This window comes from Crinia signifera, chromosome 1 (assembly GCF_055691185.1).
Source record: "Crinia signifera chromosome 1, ASM5569118v1, whole genome shotgun sequence".
Taxonomy (NCBI): Eukaryota; Metazoa; Chordata; class Amphibia; order Anura; family Myobatrachidae; genus Crinia; species Crinia signifera.
Genome location: NC_139217.1, coordinates 275884073 through 275903686, shown reverse-complemented (window position 1 = coordinate 275903686; position 19614 = coordinate 275884073). Strand labels below are relative to the sequence as shown.

The 19614-nt window shown below is 43.1% G+C and overlaps 1 protein-coding gene across 1 annotated transcript; it reads left to right on the top strand.

The window, feature by feature from the left end:
- Positions 1–663: 663 nt before the first annotated feature.
- Positions 664–10346, top strand: LOC146073005 (opsin-3-like). Its single transcript, XM_083180178.1, has 4 exons — positions 664–1012; positions 3093–3412; positions 8681–8932; positions 10068–10346. Exons 1-4 carry the CDS (start codon positions 685–687, stop codon positions 10344–10346), a joined length of 1179 nt encoding a protein of 392 aa, XP_083036304.1. The 5' UTR covers positions 664–684.
- The last annotated feature ends 9268 nt before the right edge of the window (positions 10347–19614 follow it).

The window sequence follows — 19614 nt, the reverse complement described above, 5'->3', positions numbered from 1 at the left end:
GTGCATACTTGCACCTGCACCCGCGTGGAGTATTCCCAGACCGCGAATAAGCGGTGGAACGCACCAGACAGCGTCTGGAACGCACGGCCATTTTGTTTTTGAGATGAACTGCCGCTATTAGCCTATCACAAGGCACGCTGCAGTCACATGGTGCGCCTAGTGTTGAGACACTTAGGCACCCGTACCAGCTGAACACAGCTGAGCTAGATGTAATTAGAGACCTGTGCTTTATAAGGAACAAGGGGAAACAGTATCAGTGTATCCTGACCCTCATGCTGTGAAGACGTCAATTGCTGTGTGTCTTGAGAAAGGCCACCTGGTGGCCGAAACGTAGACCTACATCCTTTTCTGTGACTGGTAATGTACCAATAAATTTTACATAATGAGACGCTGGTGAGTGCCCTTATTGGATTCAAATAATCCTACCCTGCTCTATATATATATATATATATATATATATATATATATATATATATATATATATATATATACTCTGTATATGATGTTCCCTGTCATCATAATCCGAATGTGCTGCATTAATACTATGTGCAAATCCCCAAAGTTCTCCCAGTGCTTAGTAGGTTTTAAGACTGGATTACATAGAATATAAGTGAATTTAAAAGTGTAATAATCAACTTTCCTTCAAAGGTTTAATCATCTTAATAGCCCTGGTGATGGAGCAGTATGTCGCATGTCACTAGGAATGACAGTAAGGTGCATTCAGGGGATCCCAATGAAGAGATTTTTACCCGTGATGGCTATGAGGTCCTGGCTCTTATCACTGCCTTTCTTGGACTTTTGGGATTCTGTAATAACTTGTTAGTGCTAATTCTTTATTGTAGGTACAAAACACTATGGACCCCCTTAAACCTTTTGCTAGTAAATATCAGCTTCAGCGACTTAATATTGTCCCTTTTTGGAGTGACTTTTACTTTTGCCTCTTGTGTGAGCCAGCAGTGGATCTGGGGTGATGCGGGATGTGTTTTCGTTGGATTCTGCAAAACTCTCCTAGGTAAGTAAAGCACAGATTTCGTGAAACCGTTACATATATAATTAATACTGCAGTATAATGATTTAGCACATAGGTAATATACAATATTTATATTATACATAAGAAGTAATATGTGATAAACAGTGACGGTTTTTACCTATGGAGTGTAGGCAAAATCTGCCGCTATGTGAAGCCAGATGCTGCCTGTGAGACTGCACTGGCTTCACTGTGGCTGGCAATGATTTCCTATTGGTAGTCGGACCTACCAGTCAACCAAGACAGTCCCACTGGGAGGTGTTCGCTCCTTCTGGGATGCCTCTATGGGCTGCTGTGGCTACCAAGGCCGATAAGGGTTATTATGCATTAATGATATGCATTAAAGTCGACATGACTCAAGGTCGACATGGGTTAGGTCAACAGGATCATTATGTCGACACAAACCTTAGGTTGACATGTTGAAGGTCGACGTGGGGTTTTTCACATTTTTTTTGTCCCGAATTTCGACACAGTCCACATGGACAGTGAAATGTAGCACCGCGTCCCCTAGCATGGCTCACTGCACTCACCATACTATGGGCATGGTGTCTCACTACAATCAGCACACTATTGTATTCTCTCACCATTCCCTAGTGGATGGTAGGGCATGAAATATCACCTGCTGGCACATGTCGGCTAAAAAAAAAAGGCGAAAAACCCCATGTCGACCTTTTGACTGTCAACCTTCCCCATGCCGACCTAATGCTTGTGTTGACCTAACCCATGTCGACCTTCAGTCATGTCGACATTCCTGCATGTGGACCTTGAGTATGCTGACCTTAATGCATGTCGACCTAGTGGTGTTGACCTACTTGCTGTAGACCTAGTCACCATATCCCACCTTAAGTGTACAGGCGCCAGGAGTCGGACCGTATTTTAGCTGCTATGGGCTGCGGCCAAAGCTTGATACATCTGGCCCTTAGTGATTGGCCCTTCCCAGAGCCCTTAGTGATTGGCCCTTCCCAGAGAGCAGCTACTCTATCTGTCACTTCACTCTACAGTACCAGTAACCTGGATCAGCTGAAGAGACACTGGCTGTGTAACTGGTTTTCAGTGCTCGGCCATACCTAGCATCAGATGTAACACAAAGGAGGGCATAGGATGGCATGCGGAGAGTTCCAGTGGCATCTGGGTGAATCCGTCTTATGTGGAGTCTTATGGTTTGCAAGGTGGGGTGGGGGAGGGGTTAATGGCATGTAATGGTAAACTAATATTATGGATTTATCTGACTGAGTAACCCCAATCTGGTGTATTCTTTTGAGCACCATGGCACAAATGGTTTGCTCTCTAGTCGCCAACACTGCATCATCCTGTGAAATACACCCCCCCCCCCCCCCCCCCCACAACATGTATATATTTATTCTAGAGATGAAGAAAATTAAATACAATTTGTGGGATATAAAAAAACATTAATTAGTTAAAATGTCTAGGATAAATAGCTTTAGCTTTTAAAAATAATATAGATTTTCACAAGATTTTGAAATAATATTACAATATCATTTGTGTTGATCTGAATGATAGATTGCATAATTGAAAAATATTATTATTATTAATAATAATAATAATAGGTATGTATTATTATTATTATTCATTTATTAACAATTTCTTAAGGCGCCCATACACTGTGCGATGAACACCGTGCTTTTAGTACTAGATTGCATAGCATCTAGTACAAAAAGCATACAATGTGCTATTGTACTGTGCTTTTTGTACTAGATATGATGCAATCTAGTAAAAAAAAGCACAGGCTGCATATGCTTCATTTGCTGTGCGATGAGATGTGCATGGGAGTGCACATCTCATCGCACTACCCTGTTGCACCGTGTATGGGCACCTTTACATAGCACATACATATTCCACAGCGATGTACAGAGAATATTTGAACATTCACATCAGTCCCTGCCCCAGTGGAGCTTACAATCCATATTCCCTACCACATGTACAGGCACACACACACATTCTAGGGTTAATTTGTGTTAGGAGCCAAATAACCTACCACAATATTTTTGCTCACTTGCATTGTGTACTTATGTTGCCCTTTTTAAAAAAAGTGTTTCTTTTACAGGTAGCGTGACCATCTTTACACTCACTGCTGTTGCATATGAGCGGTATGCTCGAGTGGTTCATGACAAAGTCATCAATTACTTATGGTCATTCCGGGCAATCACTTATGTTTGGCTTTATTCACTGGCCTGGACTGTGGCTCCATTAATTGGATGGAATAAATATATCCTTGAACTCCATGGCTTAGATTGCTCTTTAGACTGGATATCAAAGAATCCTAATGAATCCTCTTTTATTCTATTTTTCTTCCTTACTGGCAAAGTCCTACCTGTGGTCATCATGACATACTGCTATGGTTACATCTTATTATCCATCAGAAGGGTAAGTGAGACCAGTAAATATTACCACTATTTCTATAGTTTCCCTTAGAGGAAGTCAAAGTGACGAAATGCGTAGGTACTGTGCTCCATACACAAGTTACTGTAAAGGATCTTTTCTACTATCTGCTCCTGGAACGTCAGAGCCTTTGAAATATGATACCTGTGGGGAAGGGGGGGTTTGGGGAAAGGGATAGAACCTGAGCACAAGCGACACTGTAAGATTGTAAGGATTAGTCTAAAGTCAAGTTATAAGAATAGGTAATTTACCACAGTGTTTTTGTAGTCAAACAACCAATTGTCTGGTGTGTGGTGACGTGGCGGTGCTCCCCTGAGAGTAAGAATCATGTACCGAAGATTGAGAAGAAAAAGTACTCTCTTTTGTTTGGGGGCACTCTTTTAATTAAGTGTCTAGATATTTCGTGAAAAATAAAATTTAGCTTTTAATAGTTTTGTTAAAATATTTTGGTCAGACCGACACACAAACAAACAACACAAAACATAGAAAATACAGTTGAATGGTATTAACACTTTTATAGAATAAATTTGTAATCAACTGTTTGTAAGGTCCACATTTGTTTATCAGATAGCAATTTACACAGTGATCAGACAGTACAGCTTATTTTTGTATATCAGCCTATGTCTGAGTCAAGGTACACTGTGTCTATCTTTGTGGTAAGGAAGTAAAAATTAGCGAAATATTACACAAAGATAATGACCAGGCAGAAATTGTTCTGCACTGGTGCAGTCCGGATATTTACACATATATCATTTGCAGTACTGCTCAATAAATATATATAATTGATCTATCAATTTTTGCAAATGCTGCTATTCAAAAATATATGCAGAGCCGTGCCTGGATACTGTTTTGCGAGGGTAATCGCTAAGATAGAGGGTGTCAAATATAGATTTGATATGAGAGAAAGTGACACTCACAGTTGAAAAGATTGCGGAGGCTGCTGCTGAGTCTCTCAACCGTCCTGGTATATTGAGAGTCAGTGAGCGTTCGGCAAATTTATGACTGTATGAACAGAGTGTCGGAAATCAGGGAATGGGGCATCTGCTTTCTCCAGTTAGTTGTACAAGTACCTTGATGTATTAAATACAGTGCAGGGTTAAATGTTATCGATACTGATTTGGAGATGAGAGTACCCCTAAAGGTAAGGGTAGTATAAGTGGGGTATAGTAAATCAAACGTCTTACTTATGGGAGCAGGTGTGCTGCTTTCTGCTATGTGCTTATAGGGTAAAGCATTGATAGCCGATGAGCGGCACCTGCTTCTTGTCAGCGTGAAGGAGTATGTCAGTTTAGAAAAATGGAAAATATAGCCTGGCAGGCAGGAGAGAAGAGGCTGCTGTTAAAAATATACCATTTGTAAATTGCAGCAGTAATGAAAATAAAGGTAGCGATTACCGCCGCTTACCAAACAGATCCTGCTGGGTCTCTTGTAGGGATAGATCCGGATCTGCTGCAGCCGCAAGTGCGGCGGGGAGTAGGGGGGAGCCGCTAATACGGCTGGATCAGACAGCCGTTTCGCTGGGGGTGGAGCCAATTATAAGCCTATATAAACCTGCCTGTGACCACCATGGTCACGGACACTGAGGAAGCTCCACCCCCAGCGAAACGGCCATCTGATCCAGCCGTATTAGCGGCTCCCCCCTACTCCCCGCCGCACTTGCGGCTGCAGCAGATCCGGATCTATCCCTACAAGAGACCCAGCAGGATCTGTTTGGTAAGCGGCGGTAATCGCTACCTTTATTTTCATTACTGCTGCAATTTACAAATGGTATATTTCTAACAGCAGCCTCTTCTCTCCTGCCTGCCAGGCTATATTTTCCATTTTTCTAAACTGACATACTCCTTCACGCTGACAAGAAGCAGGTGCCGCTCATCGGCTATCAATGCTTTACCCTATAAGCACATAGCAGAAAGCAGCACACCTGCTCCCATAAGTAAGACGTTTGATTTACTATACCCCACTTATACTACCCTTACCTTTAGGGGTACTCTCATCTCCAAATCAGTATCGATAACATTTAACCCTGCACTGTATTTAATACATCAAGGTACTTGTACAACTAACTGGAGAAAGCAGATGCCCCATTCCCTGATTTCCGACACTCTGTTCATACAGTCATAAATTTGCCGAACGCTCACTGACTCTCAATATACCAGGACGGTTGAGAGACTCAGCAGCAGCCTCCGCAATCTTTTCAACTGTGAGTGTCACTTTCTCTCATATCAAATCTATATTTGACACCCTCTATCTTAGCGATTACCCTCGCAAAACAGTATCCAGGCACGGCTCTGCATATATTTTTGAATAGCAGCATTTGCAAAAATTGATAGATCAATTATATATATTTATTGAGCAGTACTGCAAATGATATATGTGTAAATATCCGGACTGCACCAGTGCAGAACAATTTCTGCCTGGTCATTATCTTTGTGTAATATTTCGCTAATTTTTACTTCCTTACCACAAAGATAGACACAGTGTACCTTGACTCAGACATAGGCTGATATACAAAAATAAGCTGTACTGTCTGATCACTGTGTAAATTGCTATCTGATAAACAAATGTGGACCTTACAAACAGTTGATTACAAATTTATTCTATAAAAGTGTTAATACCATTCAACTGTATTTTCTATGTTTTGTGTTGTTTGTTTGTGTGTCGGTCTGACCAAAATATTTTAACAAAACTATTAAAAGCTAAATTTTATTTTTCACGAAATATCTAGACACTTAATTAAAAGAGTGCCCCCAAACAAAAGAGAGTACTTTTTCTTCTCAATCTTCGGCCTTTGAAATATGAGCTAGGTCTTTCTTTTATGGATTGAGTGCTTTTGCTTTGTGGTTTTTTTTATTACTCTTTGTTAACTACTCATATTTACTACACTTTGGGGGAAATTTAATAAGATGGGAGTTCTATTTCAGATGAAATATTGCTATCGGCAACCAATCAGATTATATCTATTATCTTCTAGAAGGTGCTAAATAAATAAGTAGATTCTGATTGGCTTCCCATAGCATCCCATCTGAAATAAAACTTCCATCTTAATAAATGTCCTCCTTTATGGTCTTCTGCTACTAAGAGACCTGGAGGATCAACTGTACACACATAATACTGAAATACTAACTGTTTAGTACACGTACATCTGCATTTTGTTGAGCTCCAAGGTTTACATTAATCTTTCTGCATAGAGCACTACTAGATGACTATTGTTTATGTCAGATGAAATTACCCTTTGTGTTTTTTTAGGTATTTTTAACCCTGTGAGTTCCAAGTGAATTTGTCAAAATAGGTGTGAAACTTGCCAGGCAAACATTCATAATGACCTGTATTGTTTACCTTCTATAGGAAATATTTTTTTATACACAACATTTTTTATTGGAATTTATATAACAAATGTGAGCGATGCTGGCATTTTTAGTGCATACTGTATGTTGCACACCTATCACCGAGATGTTGGCACTCAAAGTGTTAAGAATGGCTGACAATATAACACAGGGAGAGTGATTTTAAAAATGTTATATTCATAGTTATGTCTGTTTTTTGTATATATCTACATAATAATTGTTTGTGGCTGTCCACTGTAAGGGCAATAGGAGACCCTTAAGAGAGGAGTAGGCAGTGAGGTAAGTATGGTAGGAGAGGTTGAGATTGAGCTGTGATGGGAAAAGGGGTGAAGGTTGGAATGGAGCCACGAGGGGGAGAGGAGGAGAAAGCAAGGGGGTGGGGTGGGGAGGAGCACAGCAAGCAGGATCAGATCAGAGACTGAAGTGGTAGGTCTTCTAAACTAGTATATCATATATTATATATATATATATATATATATATATATATGCTGAATGCATATGGTAAACTGGTTATACTGTGTGAAGGCATATTAATACATTTACTATTTATCCCGTCACTATTAATGATAAAACCCTCAGTGCAATAGTAATTAGAACAAGAAAACCCACCATACCCTCCCACTTAGCAGCAATAGGCCCAAATGAAACTGAAATATAAGATATCCCCCAAAATTAACAACTTCAAAAAGGTAAAAGACAGATCATTTCATTAGCAAGAGTATTCAGGAAGGCAAGGATGAACAACCATAATGGGTCGTATAGTGGTCTGCCATGTCCCCAGAATTGTCTGCGAAGCCTTTTTGCCAGGCCTACATGGGGTGACATTCCATTTTCAGTAACTATTGTATAGAATGGATGTTATAATGATGAGAGTGGGTTGAGGGCTATAAAATGGCATAATCTGAAATGTGGTATAACATGAACCAGAGGGCATTGTACCGGTACATTATATGAACTGGGACACTATAATGTGGCACAATATGAACAGTAACTAGGATACTGCTATGAGTCCCATAGTATGGGGTATATAATTAACTTGGGAATTACTATGAGGCATAAGAAGATCAATTGCTTCAGAGAAAAGTGTCTCTTTAAAATATTAGAGAGGTGTCCACAATGTTCTGGCTACACCCCCTGTATATTTTAAATATAAAGGTGAAGCCATGGTCATCTTTGCTGCAACGAGGCTTCCTGCATGGCATGAAGGCTGCAACTACTTGTACATATAGATAGTGGCAGGTGCAATACCATTCAGGTGCATGGAAAGGAGGGGTAATACTGAGTAAGTAACAATCCATGGTTTCTCCCAGCTCACTGAACGGTATTAGTAACCACTCTAGAACACTACATGACATTAGAATTCAGAGATATTGGTTACATATATTTGAGCAAATGTATGTGTAAGCCCCCAAGCCAACGCCAAGGCTAGCTCTATATCTAGGTGCAGGGTGCGGCAACCCAAAAAAACAGCACAAGTTAGAAAACCCAGAGTAGCACACCAGTAAAAATACTACAGTGTTAATAGATATTAGCGATAGGAAGCCAAAGCTATATTTGTAGCCCATTAATTCCATAGGAATTAATAGAAATGATGCTGAGATGTTGATGAATTACCTAGACTCTTACTGCAGGAATATATCTGCATGTTATTCCTTCCATATTGTACATGTTGCTCATAAAGGAACAAAGGCCCCTCCCAGGATATTATTATGGTATTAGTCCTGCCTACTTTCGTATTGGCCCTGCCTACAGTTGATTTGATCCCACCCGCCATTGCTACAATGTTGTATTCCCAATCTGCCATGGTCAATGAACTCTACTATATAACACTGTACATATTTAACCATAAGTACGGTGGCTTTATGGTTTCAGCCATATAAATAGTTTTTTTTTTCTTTCCTTTTTATAGCTTGGAAGGCTACAAACTCTTCAAACAAGTCATGTGCTCAAAATTCGGGATTATGAATTAAAAGTGTCCCAAATGTGCTTCTTGATGATGATGGCATTTCTCATTTGCTGGCTGCCTTACCCAGTAGTGTCTCTTTTGGAAATGTATGATTATAGAAACATGATTACGCCAACAGTAGCCATTTTACCGTCGTTCTTAGCCACCTTCAGTACCGCAACCAACCCAGTTATCTACATATTAATAAGCAAAAAGGTAAAACCTTCTAAAGTATAGCATAAAATGTGGGCGCTGTTTGCTAATACAGGTTGAGTATCCCTTATCCGAAATGCTCGGGACCACGAGCATTCCGGATAAGGGATTTTTACATTTTTTGGAATATTTTTTTACATACTTACCTGTCCCCTGGTGGGACCCTCGGTGTCCATTGAGTCCTCCGGCATCCATGGCAGGCCTTCAGCTTCATCTCTGGCATCTCCAGCGGTCCCAGGAGTGCATTGCGCAAGATCCCAGACGCGCCAGTGAGGTCACCGGCACGCCTGGGAACTCGCGCGGTGCACTCCTGGACCGCTGGAGACACCGGAGATAAAGCTGAAGGCCTGCCATGGATCCCGGGGGACTAGGTAAGAAAAAAAAGGGTCAGGGGGGGTAGAAAATAAATTTGAACTATTCCAAAAAAAACACGGTTTTTGGAATAATTCAGATAACGGATATCCGGATACGGGATACTCAACCTGTAATAATTGAATTGCTCTAACCATACATGTTATCATTTCAATGGTGAGCTATTTTTGCTTCATGCGCTGCCACGTACAATGCTATCATTGCTATTTCACTACTCAATGGGTGAAATTTAATAGGATGAGTGATTCATAAAATGGTAAGAAATCTCCAGATTTTTTTAAAGCAGCAATCATTTACACTGCAAAATCAAACTCACTTTCTGAATCTCTTATCCTATTAAATTTCACCCACTATATCCATTCAGCACTGATAATTATAATACACCTTCACCTGAAATAAGACATACAGGGGTACATTTTCTAAGATGGGAGTTCTAATGAAGATGAGATGATGCCCATAGCAACCAATCTGATCATATATATTATCTTCTTAAAGGTGCTAAATAAATAAGAATTAGTGAATTCTGATTGATTTCTACGGGCAACAACCCATCTTCAACAGAACTCCCATTTAAGCAAATTTACCCCACCGTATCTTGCTGTTTATACTCCAGCAAACTCCAGTATTTGTATTTATGAGATAAAAATGTGCAAAAAAAAACCCTTTTAATTGACCAATCTGTCTAGCTGGAGATGTAATCATTGCAGGGATTATATGTGTGATAAACAGTTGTACATCACTAAAATACTAACTTTTTATTTTGCAGTTCAGGCAAGGGTTCCTGAAGCTCTTCTGTTTAAGGTGTTTGAGAATCCAAGCAATGGCTGTGAACATGAGAAAGAAGACGGCCAGGAAGATGCCCAAAGGTGGAAACAGACGGCAGCAGAGAGTCACTTTCAGTTCTTCCTCTCTTAGCTCCATTAGGACGACTGGGGAAACAGACACACAAGAATCCCTTAAAACCACCCAAAACATCCACAGAACAAATGTTAAAATAATATATGTGCAGCCAATAAAATTGAATAAGATCACTACTAAGAAGTAAATTTAAATGTTACCTAAAAAAAAATAAGAAAATAAATTTTTATTGTGAAGTTTCTACAATATACATAAAGAAAACATTTGTTGGTATGCCATTTGTACTTTTGTTGGCATGCGAACTGCACGGAAGCTCGTAGGCGACTGACACTCAGTGCTTGTTGAAGCTAACTTCCCCCTCCATCAACCCCACCCGGAGCATGCATGCTGCGATATACAGTCGTGTCTGAAAAAAATAGGTCTCTTTTTATCCAAACCCTGTGTATAGACATACTACAGTATAGTGCTCTGTTTGGTATAGTTATGTACTTATGGACAACACTTATTTTACTCTATGAACCACTGGTCAAAGTGGGCCGGTATGGCATACTGGCACTTTTTCACACTAACCCGGAAGCATGGCGATGCAGAAGGCGACAGAGTACACGCTGTTCTGCATATGGGTGCTGTGGGGACGGGTGCCCCTCATCCCGTCTCCACCAGTCACTGCAGCTGCCAGTTCCCAGTTCCCATCCCCATGCCGCTGTCCTCTCCCTGCCGCTGGTCCCCTCAAGGCTCGTCACCTCCAGGTTCATCCCCTCCAGTCACTGGTTCACTCCCTGCCTGTGCCGGCTGCCCAGCTATCTTCTCTGAGACGCTGGTCCTTTCAGCGATAGGCAGCCACCAGTGCTACACTGCAAGCAGCTCTTAAGAATTTGAATCTGCATACGGCAGGCAGATTGCTGTGCAGAAGCGGGCAGAAGGTCTTGAAGGCACATACAGCAGCACACAGAGGCACACATCGCTGGAGACATCGGTGCCGCTAAAGTGAGGGCTGCTGGCAGGGGTCAACCCCCTCTCTCTCTGCCTAACACCTCTCTCTGCCATCTATCTCCCTGACTAACCCCTCTGTTTCTTTGCCTGCCACCCCACTCTCTCTCTCTGCCTGACCCCACTCTAACCCCTATCTCTGCCTGACCCCGCTCTCACCTCTTTGCCAGACCCTCCCCCCTTCTCTCTCTGCCTAACCCCCCTCTCTCACCCTTTCTCTACCAGACCCCAATCTCATCCCTACACTGCTAGTCCTCTTCCTGCCTGGGCCAGGAGCCCAGCTCTCATCTCTGCACCACTGAATTTCACCCTGCCACTGATCCCCTCCAGTCAATGCTGCTCCTGGACCTCTACCTGGCTGTAACATAACAAAATGTGGAAAAAGTGAAGTACTGTGAATACTTTCTGGATGCACTATATATAGTAGTTTTGTTTTGTGAAATTTCACATCATGTCTAAGAAGCCTTAATGGAACATGTGCAAACATGAGGGTTTTAAGTCTATGGAATTTCATTTTTTTTTTTCAACACTAATATATTTATTGATACCCAGCCACTAGTTCTAAAAATACAAGAAAGAAAAAAGGGGATTTTGTACTTACCGTTAAATCCTTTTCTCAGACTCCATAGGTGACACTGGAGAGTTACAGTGGGGATAGAAGGGCGACCACAGGGAGCTTGGGCACTTTAGAATAATTAACAGTGACTAACTCCTCCCCTTCTACTTCCTCTCCTAGGCAGTCTAGGTATGTGCCTGGAGGGAGCTGGAAGAAAGAAAACACACTTCCAAGAGGAGGTTAAACATAAAATAACAAAAGTCACACACACACTCACATAGAGTGAAACATAGGTTGAAAAACAGCATTCATAACAGAATGAAACCAACCCATAATTGCTGAGAAAAACTTAGAATTAAAACTAAGCACAAAGGTCTCTTTGTACATCTGGTAACTGATCAAACCTGAAACAGCAAGAAAAGTGAGACAGCGTCGGGTGGGCATCACCTATAGAGTCTGAAAAAAGGATTTAACGGTAAGTACAAAATCCCCTTTTCTCTTTCCTCCACTAGGTGACACTGGAGAGTTATAGTGTTGACGTCCCAGAGCTCCCAACACGGGTGGGATGACGCTGAGAACCCCCTAACACAGAACGGCCAAACTGCGAAGCAGTCGCCGCAAAAGTGTCAAACTTGTAAAAGCGGATAAAGGTTCGGCGGCCAGACCAAGTAGCCGCTAGACATAACTCGCAAATGGAAACTCCACAGGCAGCCGCCCAGGAGGTACCCACCGACCACGTAGAATGAGCGGAAATAGAAGATGGTGGCACCAGTGAGGAAGCCACATAGGCCTGACGGATGGTCAGCCTAATCCACCTGGCCAAGGCCTGCTTGGAGGCAGGCCATCCAGGATGCAGGGAGTCATAGAGGACAAAAAGACTTACGCATGGACGCTGTTCTGGATACATAGATGCGTAAGGCACGGACCACGTCCAACTCTCTAGCATCCTCCGACTCCTCCCTAAAGGCCGGTACCACTATAGGTTGGTTAATGTGGAAGACCGAGACCACTTTAGGGAGAAAAACACTAGAAGTGCGTAGCTCCGCTCTATCCTGATGAAAATGCAAGAAAGGTGGCTTACAAGAGAGAGCACTTAGCTCCGACACCCTTCTAGCCGAGGCCAATGCCAGAAGCAAGACTGTCTTCCAAGTTACATATTTCAATTCCACGTCCTCCATGGGTTCGAACAAGGAGGACTAGAGAAAAGTCAAGACCAGATCCAAGTCCCACGGTGCTGTGGGGGGCTTGAAAGGTGGTTGCAGTAACAACACCCCTTGGAAGAATGTCTGAACTTGAGGGAGGAGTGCCAATTTTCTTTGGAAAAAAAAAATCGATAGAGCAGACACCTGTACCTTCAAGGACCCAGTCGGAGTCCTGAGGAAAGACCCTTTTGTAAAAACAGAAGCAAACGGGCAAGTTTGAAATTCACAGGAGAAACCCTCCTAGTCTCGCACCAGGCCACATAGGCCCTCCATATGCGATAATAGTGCACCAAGGTAACTTGCTTCCTGGCTCTGATCATGGTGGGGATCACTGCCGGTGGGATCCCTGCCTTTTTAGAATGGAAGGAACTCGTTTACCAAGGTAAAAGAAGAACCGGGCGCTTTATATGAGGTGTCTCCAAATTAATATATGTGAGCTGCTGCCATAAAGTGGCTATAGTATACCACTAAAACAGAATATGCACAAACAAGAAGATTGGCAGCACTGAATAATACAATATGTAACGGGATTGCCTTAATCTAGTACATTTATTTAATACATAAGAACATAATAAAAATGGCATAAAATGTGAAAATTAATACAAACACATTTAAATTAAAAAGTTTATATTGCCCCTCACTGGCAGTTTTTGGTTGATAATTGAATTGAAAGCTTTTTAGTCTCTCAAGATTTTTCCTTTAGGCAACAAGTACCACTTGGACGCTTATGGGAGTCTTCCGGGCTTGGGTCCGTTGTCCTCACTATGTATGCGGTAGGTGCTGTTTAGGAGACCTTTTAGATGTCTGTGCCGTTGGAGGATTATCAAGGGCCTTAAGGAGCTTTCCCAATAAAGTGCAGTCCTTTGCTGGTGTTGGATGGTGTTTTAGCCGTTTGCCACCAAATTCAGGTTGAAGGTGATGAGTTGGTATGCTGGAGGACAGCAGTTTAAACTGTCACTTTTCAGCTTGCCAGTATAGAGGGTGCAATCTGCCCACCGACGCGTTTTGCTGATGTATTCAGCTTTTTCAAGGTGATACGGTGTGGTGTTTGGGGTGGGTATATATACCCTTACTTAATTAGCAATGATTTTCAGCTGTTAGGCAATCCCGATATTAAAATATATGTGCAATACAAACATGATTAAAAGTAACATATTCTGATTCAGGAGACAAACCTGTATTACTCGGTTTCAAATTTCATTGAAAACGAGCGTTTGAAGGAAGAGTTTTACTTACATTTTGCTTTAGTCCGGAGCCGCAGCACTTCCGCTCAGCTTCCGGGTATCGGAGCGTCAAATGACGGCTTCCGGTTTTTGGAGCGCACAGTCTACTGGGTCCCGGAACGCAAAGTTTCCGGCGGCCGTAGACTGGCGTTCAATACACCAGTTTACAGATTATTCTGTTGTCATGATTACATTATCCCTAGGCCATTGCTTTGCCCTTTCATTGGCAAAATAATTGAAATAAAGAAGGACTATAAAATTTACAGTGGAGTGTTTATGCGTAAAATTATTAGCTCTCACTAAAACTTGTTTTGTTCGTTAAATATGAATATTATTATACACGGCCTTGGATATTGCTTACCAGACTTACAATTTACATAGGGTAAATATTTGAAAGAATGGGAATAACAATTGTCATGGAACAGGGAAATGGTTTTATATAGATACACATCAGTTTTGTTTTACATAAATGAGTGTTCTTTTATTTTGCTAAGGATACATGGTATACATTATAAGATCTAAATCTTTGCAACACAACTCAAGGGGGACGTCTTTTTATAGATGGAGAGCAGAGAAAATGTAATGGGAGACACTGGGGGGGAGGATGGTGAAGGGGGACACGCACACCGATGTGTATAAGTGACCGCAAATTAGAAAGTGTACAGAGCGGTAATAAACTGTGTATATTACTGACACCAGGTAAGGTGCTGTGAAATGTATTTTATGAATAACGCTGGTATGGTATGGATCAACAAATGCTCATAAGGTGCATATGAATAATATCAAAAGGGGATCATAAGGGATAAAGCACTAACCCGTGATAATTCACTGACTGTGACACAATAAATTGTAAAAATTGCATAAGCCAAGATTGGATAGTGTATACCCATCAACACGTCTATTTGCAACACAGACCATTGTGACTTGATACGTACGCCGGCGCCGCACTGTCAATATCTAGAGAAGCGGCCAGCGGCCTTTCACAATATGCGGGGGCATATGTGTATCTGCCACTATTGGGAACACACCTGGCACTATTGGGGGCATACATGGCACTATTGGGGGCATGTGTATCTGCCACTATTGGGGACATACCTGGCACTATTGGGGGCATGTGTATCTGCCACTATTGGGGGCATTATACTTAAAAAGAAGAGAAACGGTAATCCACAAGGAGTGGGCAGCCGTTCGCAGACAAGGATTCCTTTTTGGAGGCACACTTTTAATTTGTTGAGAAAAATGTATAGTGAATGAGTTAAAAATTAACTTTTAATTCCGATTATTCTAAAATAGTGATAACTCTATTGAATGATATGAAGCAAAATTAGCGTGTAGAGTTAAACAACAATTTAAATATTTTTAATATTTTCATGTGAACAAAAAGAGGGCCACTGATATACTTTAATAAATTCGTATCAAAATCAGTGGCAATTGGTGGTGTTATTTTGCATAGACATTTAGCATAAATTATGCAAGTTTTAATTTTTAAAAATTTTGAACCTATAATAGGTTGGCTGATGACAGACCCAGGATATGTGATTTATCTGTAAATACTTTTTTATATCTAAATTGGGAGTATAATATAAAGAGTCACATATAGTATCCCCAGATGGTAGTTAGCCGTATGTTATAGAAACCATCTCAGTATGGTAACTAGAGCAGGTATCCTTACAGGGATGGGAAAAGAAATGTACAGTGAGTTAGAATCTAATCTTTCTGCTGCCCACCTTCTTCATAAACATGAGCGGAAGGGGGGTGAGAAAAGAGTTAGATGCACTGATGGAAAATATAGCAGGTGAGAAGAGGACACTTCTGTAAGTGGTGTTAGGTCAGCCCTGATACTGATGCATTGCAGGGCTGAAATTCGCCACCAGAAAGTCTCTCTTAGCACGGAAAAGGAAAATTAGGATGAAGGGGAGGGGGGGAGGAAGGAGAGGGGAGAGTTTGGAAAGAAGAGGCTGAGGTAAATTTTCTGACACATGCTGATGGATCTTATCAGCTTCTGATACGAATTTATTAAAGTATATCAGTGGCCCTCTTTTTGTTCACATGAAAATATTCAAAATATTTAAATTGTTGTTTAACTCTACACGGCTAATTTTGCTTCATATCATTCAATAGAGTTATCACTATTTTAGAATAATCGGAATTAAAAGTTAATTTTTAACTCATTCACTATACATTTTTCTCAACAAATTAAAAGTGTGCCTCCAAAAAGGAATCCTTGTCTGCAAACGGCTGCCCACTCCTTGTGGATTACCATTTCTTTTCTTTTTAAGTATACTGGTACTTGATTCCTGGAGGCACCTCCAACGTTATAATTGTTGTATGTCATCAAATATACAGTTTCTCTAGTTGGTTTTTCAAATACATTTGACCCCTTTTTTTGTCCTGTGCATGATACTACTCCTAACTGTCACTATTGGGGGCATACCTGGCACTATATTGGGGGCATGTGTATCTGCCACTATTGGGGGCATACCTGTACCTGCCACTATTGGGGGCATACCTGGCACTATTGGGGGCATGTGTATCTGCCACTATTGGGGGCATACCTGGCATTATATTGGGGGCATATGTGTATCTGCCACTATTGGGGGCATATCTGTACCTGGCACTATTGGGGGCATACCTGGCACTATTGGGGGCATAACTGGCACTGTATTGGGGGCATATGTGTATCTGCCACTATTGGGAACACACCTGGCACTATTGGGGGGGCATACCTGGTACTATTGGGGGCATACCTGCACTATTGTGGCATACCTGGCACTATATTGGAGGCATGTGTGTATCTGGCACTATTGGGGGCATACCTGGCACAATTGGGGGCATATATGTAAATCTGGCACTGCACTATTGGGGGCATATTTGTATCACACCCCCACTTTCATTGGCCGCACGGCATGTGGCTACACCTATTTTTTGGCGCGTGCCTATGGCACGCACACACAGTACCGCCAGAATATTTATTTACAATGGCACCAAAATTAGGCAGCCATAATTTATCTGGCACTGCTGGGGGGCATTGTGTTTATGGCATAAGTGCGGGTATTGGTGGCATTGTGTAACTGCCACTGCTGGTGGCATGTGTATATATGGCACAGCATCTGTTCAGAGAGGCTGGAGGCATGGCCTTCGGCACATGCAGATGTCCCTTATCCTCTGCCTCCAGCGTTGGGAGGTATGTATTCGGCATATTGGACATTGCAGTGTGTGGCATATCGTGTCTGGGGCATTGTGGTATAATGTGTCAGGGGCATTACAGTGTGTGGCATAATGTGTAAAGGGCATTATTTGGTCATTAGGCAGATTTCTTTCTTTTTTTTTATTTTAGTAGCTCTTTGGGTGGCTTATTTTGCCGCGCGTAGCTCACGCCCCAAAAAAGGTTGGAGACCACTGCTCTAGAAAGACCTTCAACAGCAGAAGTTAATTCTGCTTGTTGATCCCTGGCTGCATCTCTGTCCTGCCTAGCTGCAGATAACTCAGATGCTAGCTGAGAGATCACTGTGGACAATTGAGAAGCCCATACAGGAGTCTCCTGTGAAGGAGGCGGCACAGGAGCTGCAGCACATGGGGGACACAAAATGGCGCCCTCAGCATGTGGGGTGAATTTGGAGCTGCACTTCTTGCAGGCTATCTTTTTAGGAGCCCCACCAGGCATCATACACTCCTCAATCATACAAGAGAGAGTAGAGAGAGAGAGTTAAGCACCGGACAGGAGGTATATAAGGCAGAGTCTGCCACAAGCCAGAATCGCACACTGTATATAAGTATAAGTTGCGCCCTGACCTCCTATGTCCCGCTGTGACTCACTGTTACCAGCGTCACCGCACTTTCAGCCGCCTGGAGTGAATCCGGGTTCACGCTGCCACTTTCAATGGCCGCCGCCTCGCGTACTCCTCACTATGAAGGAGGAGGAAGCAGAAGTCCCCAGCATGCCGCACGCCTCAGCTCCGCTCTTCATTACTGGCGCTGACTTTGAAAAGTGCCTTGCCGCGTAATGCAAACTGAATCCCCAGCTAACAGGGGGTCAGTTCTATACTTATCCCTGCCATAGCTGTCGGGTGCGGCTTGCTGATATGTCCCCAAGGCGCGCTGCGTGCAGCGGCGACGGGACCTCAGGAGCTGTGGTTCCTGCAGCCGGGTACCGGAGACAAGCTGCATGCCGCTGCGACTGGACCCGCCGACAGCGCCCTCATCGCAGGCAGGTAGGGACAGGGAGCTACCTGCCTGCCCCCCTGCTGATTGCAGAAGTCTCTAAAAATAAAAAAGCCCAGGAGTGAGTAAAAATGCACCCGGCTCCCGTAGGGCGCATGCTAAGAATGCCTAGGAGAGGAAGTAGAAGGGGAGGAGTTAGTCACTGTTAATTATTCTAAAGTGCCCAATCTCCCTGTGGTTGCCCTTCTATCCCCCCTGTAACTCTCCAGTGTCACCTAGTGGAGGAAAGAGAAAGAGTGGGGATTCCCGTATTTCTGAACCATCATTGGGCTCTTGGAGCCAGCCCAGGTAATTAAAATGCAGGGTGTGTGTGTGTGTATATGTGCTCGCTGTAGCTTTAGGAGCAGCAGCAGGCTCATGCACATGGCGCTGGTTATTAAAACACACATTTGGGGGGGGGGGGGGGGGATTTAAGGCCCACTGGTAGCTATAATCACAATATGGGTTTTATTAAAACCGGGGGGTGTTGGCATGTAAGCTTTCGTGTGGCTGCCATGCCTCCAGGTCTTCCTCAACATCTTCGGCTGGGGGCGTCGCCCTTTGAGTGCGGTCACTTTCCATCTTCACCTAGAGGGCAGCACATGTTGCCTCTCCGGGGCTTCCACCTAGTGTTCGTCTAGGGGGATGTCAGCCTTTGAGCCCTTTTTGCATTGCCGTTGCCCTTCCCAAGCCCCTTCAGGAGCTCTGCCCCACTCCTTCTCCACCGTCTGAGCTGCTGCCTCATCTTCATGGTGGCTATTATGAGGCAAGGTTAAGGGGTGTAGTGATGGCATGGGTCACTGCAGCCATCTAGAATTTTTTTAATTGGCACCAAATGGTTTAATCAAGCGCCAATTTTACAAATTGGAGTCTGCTGACACAGCCGTTGGGTAGGTGGTGAGGACTGTGGCTGTGGACACAGGCACTGGGGGAGGAGGATTGGAGCTGCAGACATGGCCGCTAGGTTAGGGTGGTGCGAACTGGGGGTGAGAACATAGGTGCCAAGGGAGGGGGACTGTGGCTGCAGATACGACCGCTGGGTTGGGGGGTCTGTGAACATGGGTGCCAAGGGTTTGGTGAATTGGCCACAGGGTGAGGGGGGCTGCAGACACAGCCGTTGAGTTGGGGAGGGTGAAGGGGTTGCAGACATGGCCGCCTAGTTGTGGGGTGACTGGGACTACTAGTTGGGATTTTGGATGTTCAGGTTAGCTGGGTGGTCACATATGTGGGCCACCTGCAGCCTTCAATTGCCATCTCCTCCTGGCATCCATTCTCCATGTTGTC

Bases quoted from the DNA above. Each gene is read 5' to 3' on its own strand.
- LOC146073005 (XM_083180178.1), top strand. From the start codon at position 685: ATGTCGCATGTCACTAGGAATGACAGTAAGGTGCATTCAGGGGATCCC. The intron at 3,413-8,680 runs GTAAGTGAGACC...TCCTTTTTATAG, and splicing joins TCTTATTATCCATCAGAAGG to CTTGGAAGGCTACAAACTCT. The intron at 8,933-10,067 runs GTAAAACCTTCT...TTTATTTTGCAG, and splicing joins ACATATTAATAAGCAAAAAG to TTCAGGCAAGGGTTCCTGAA.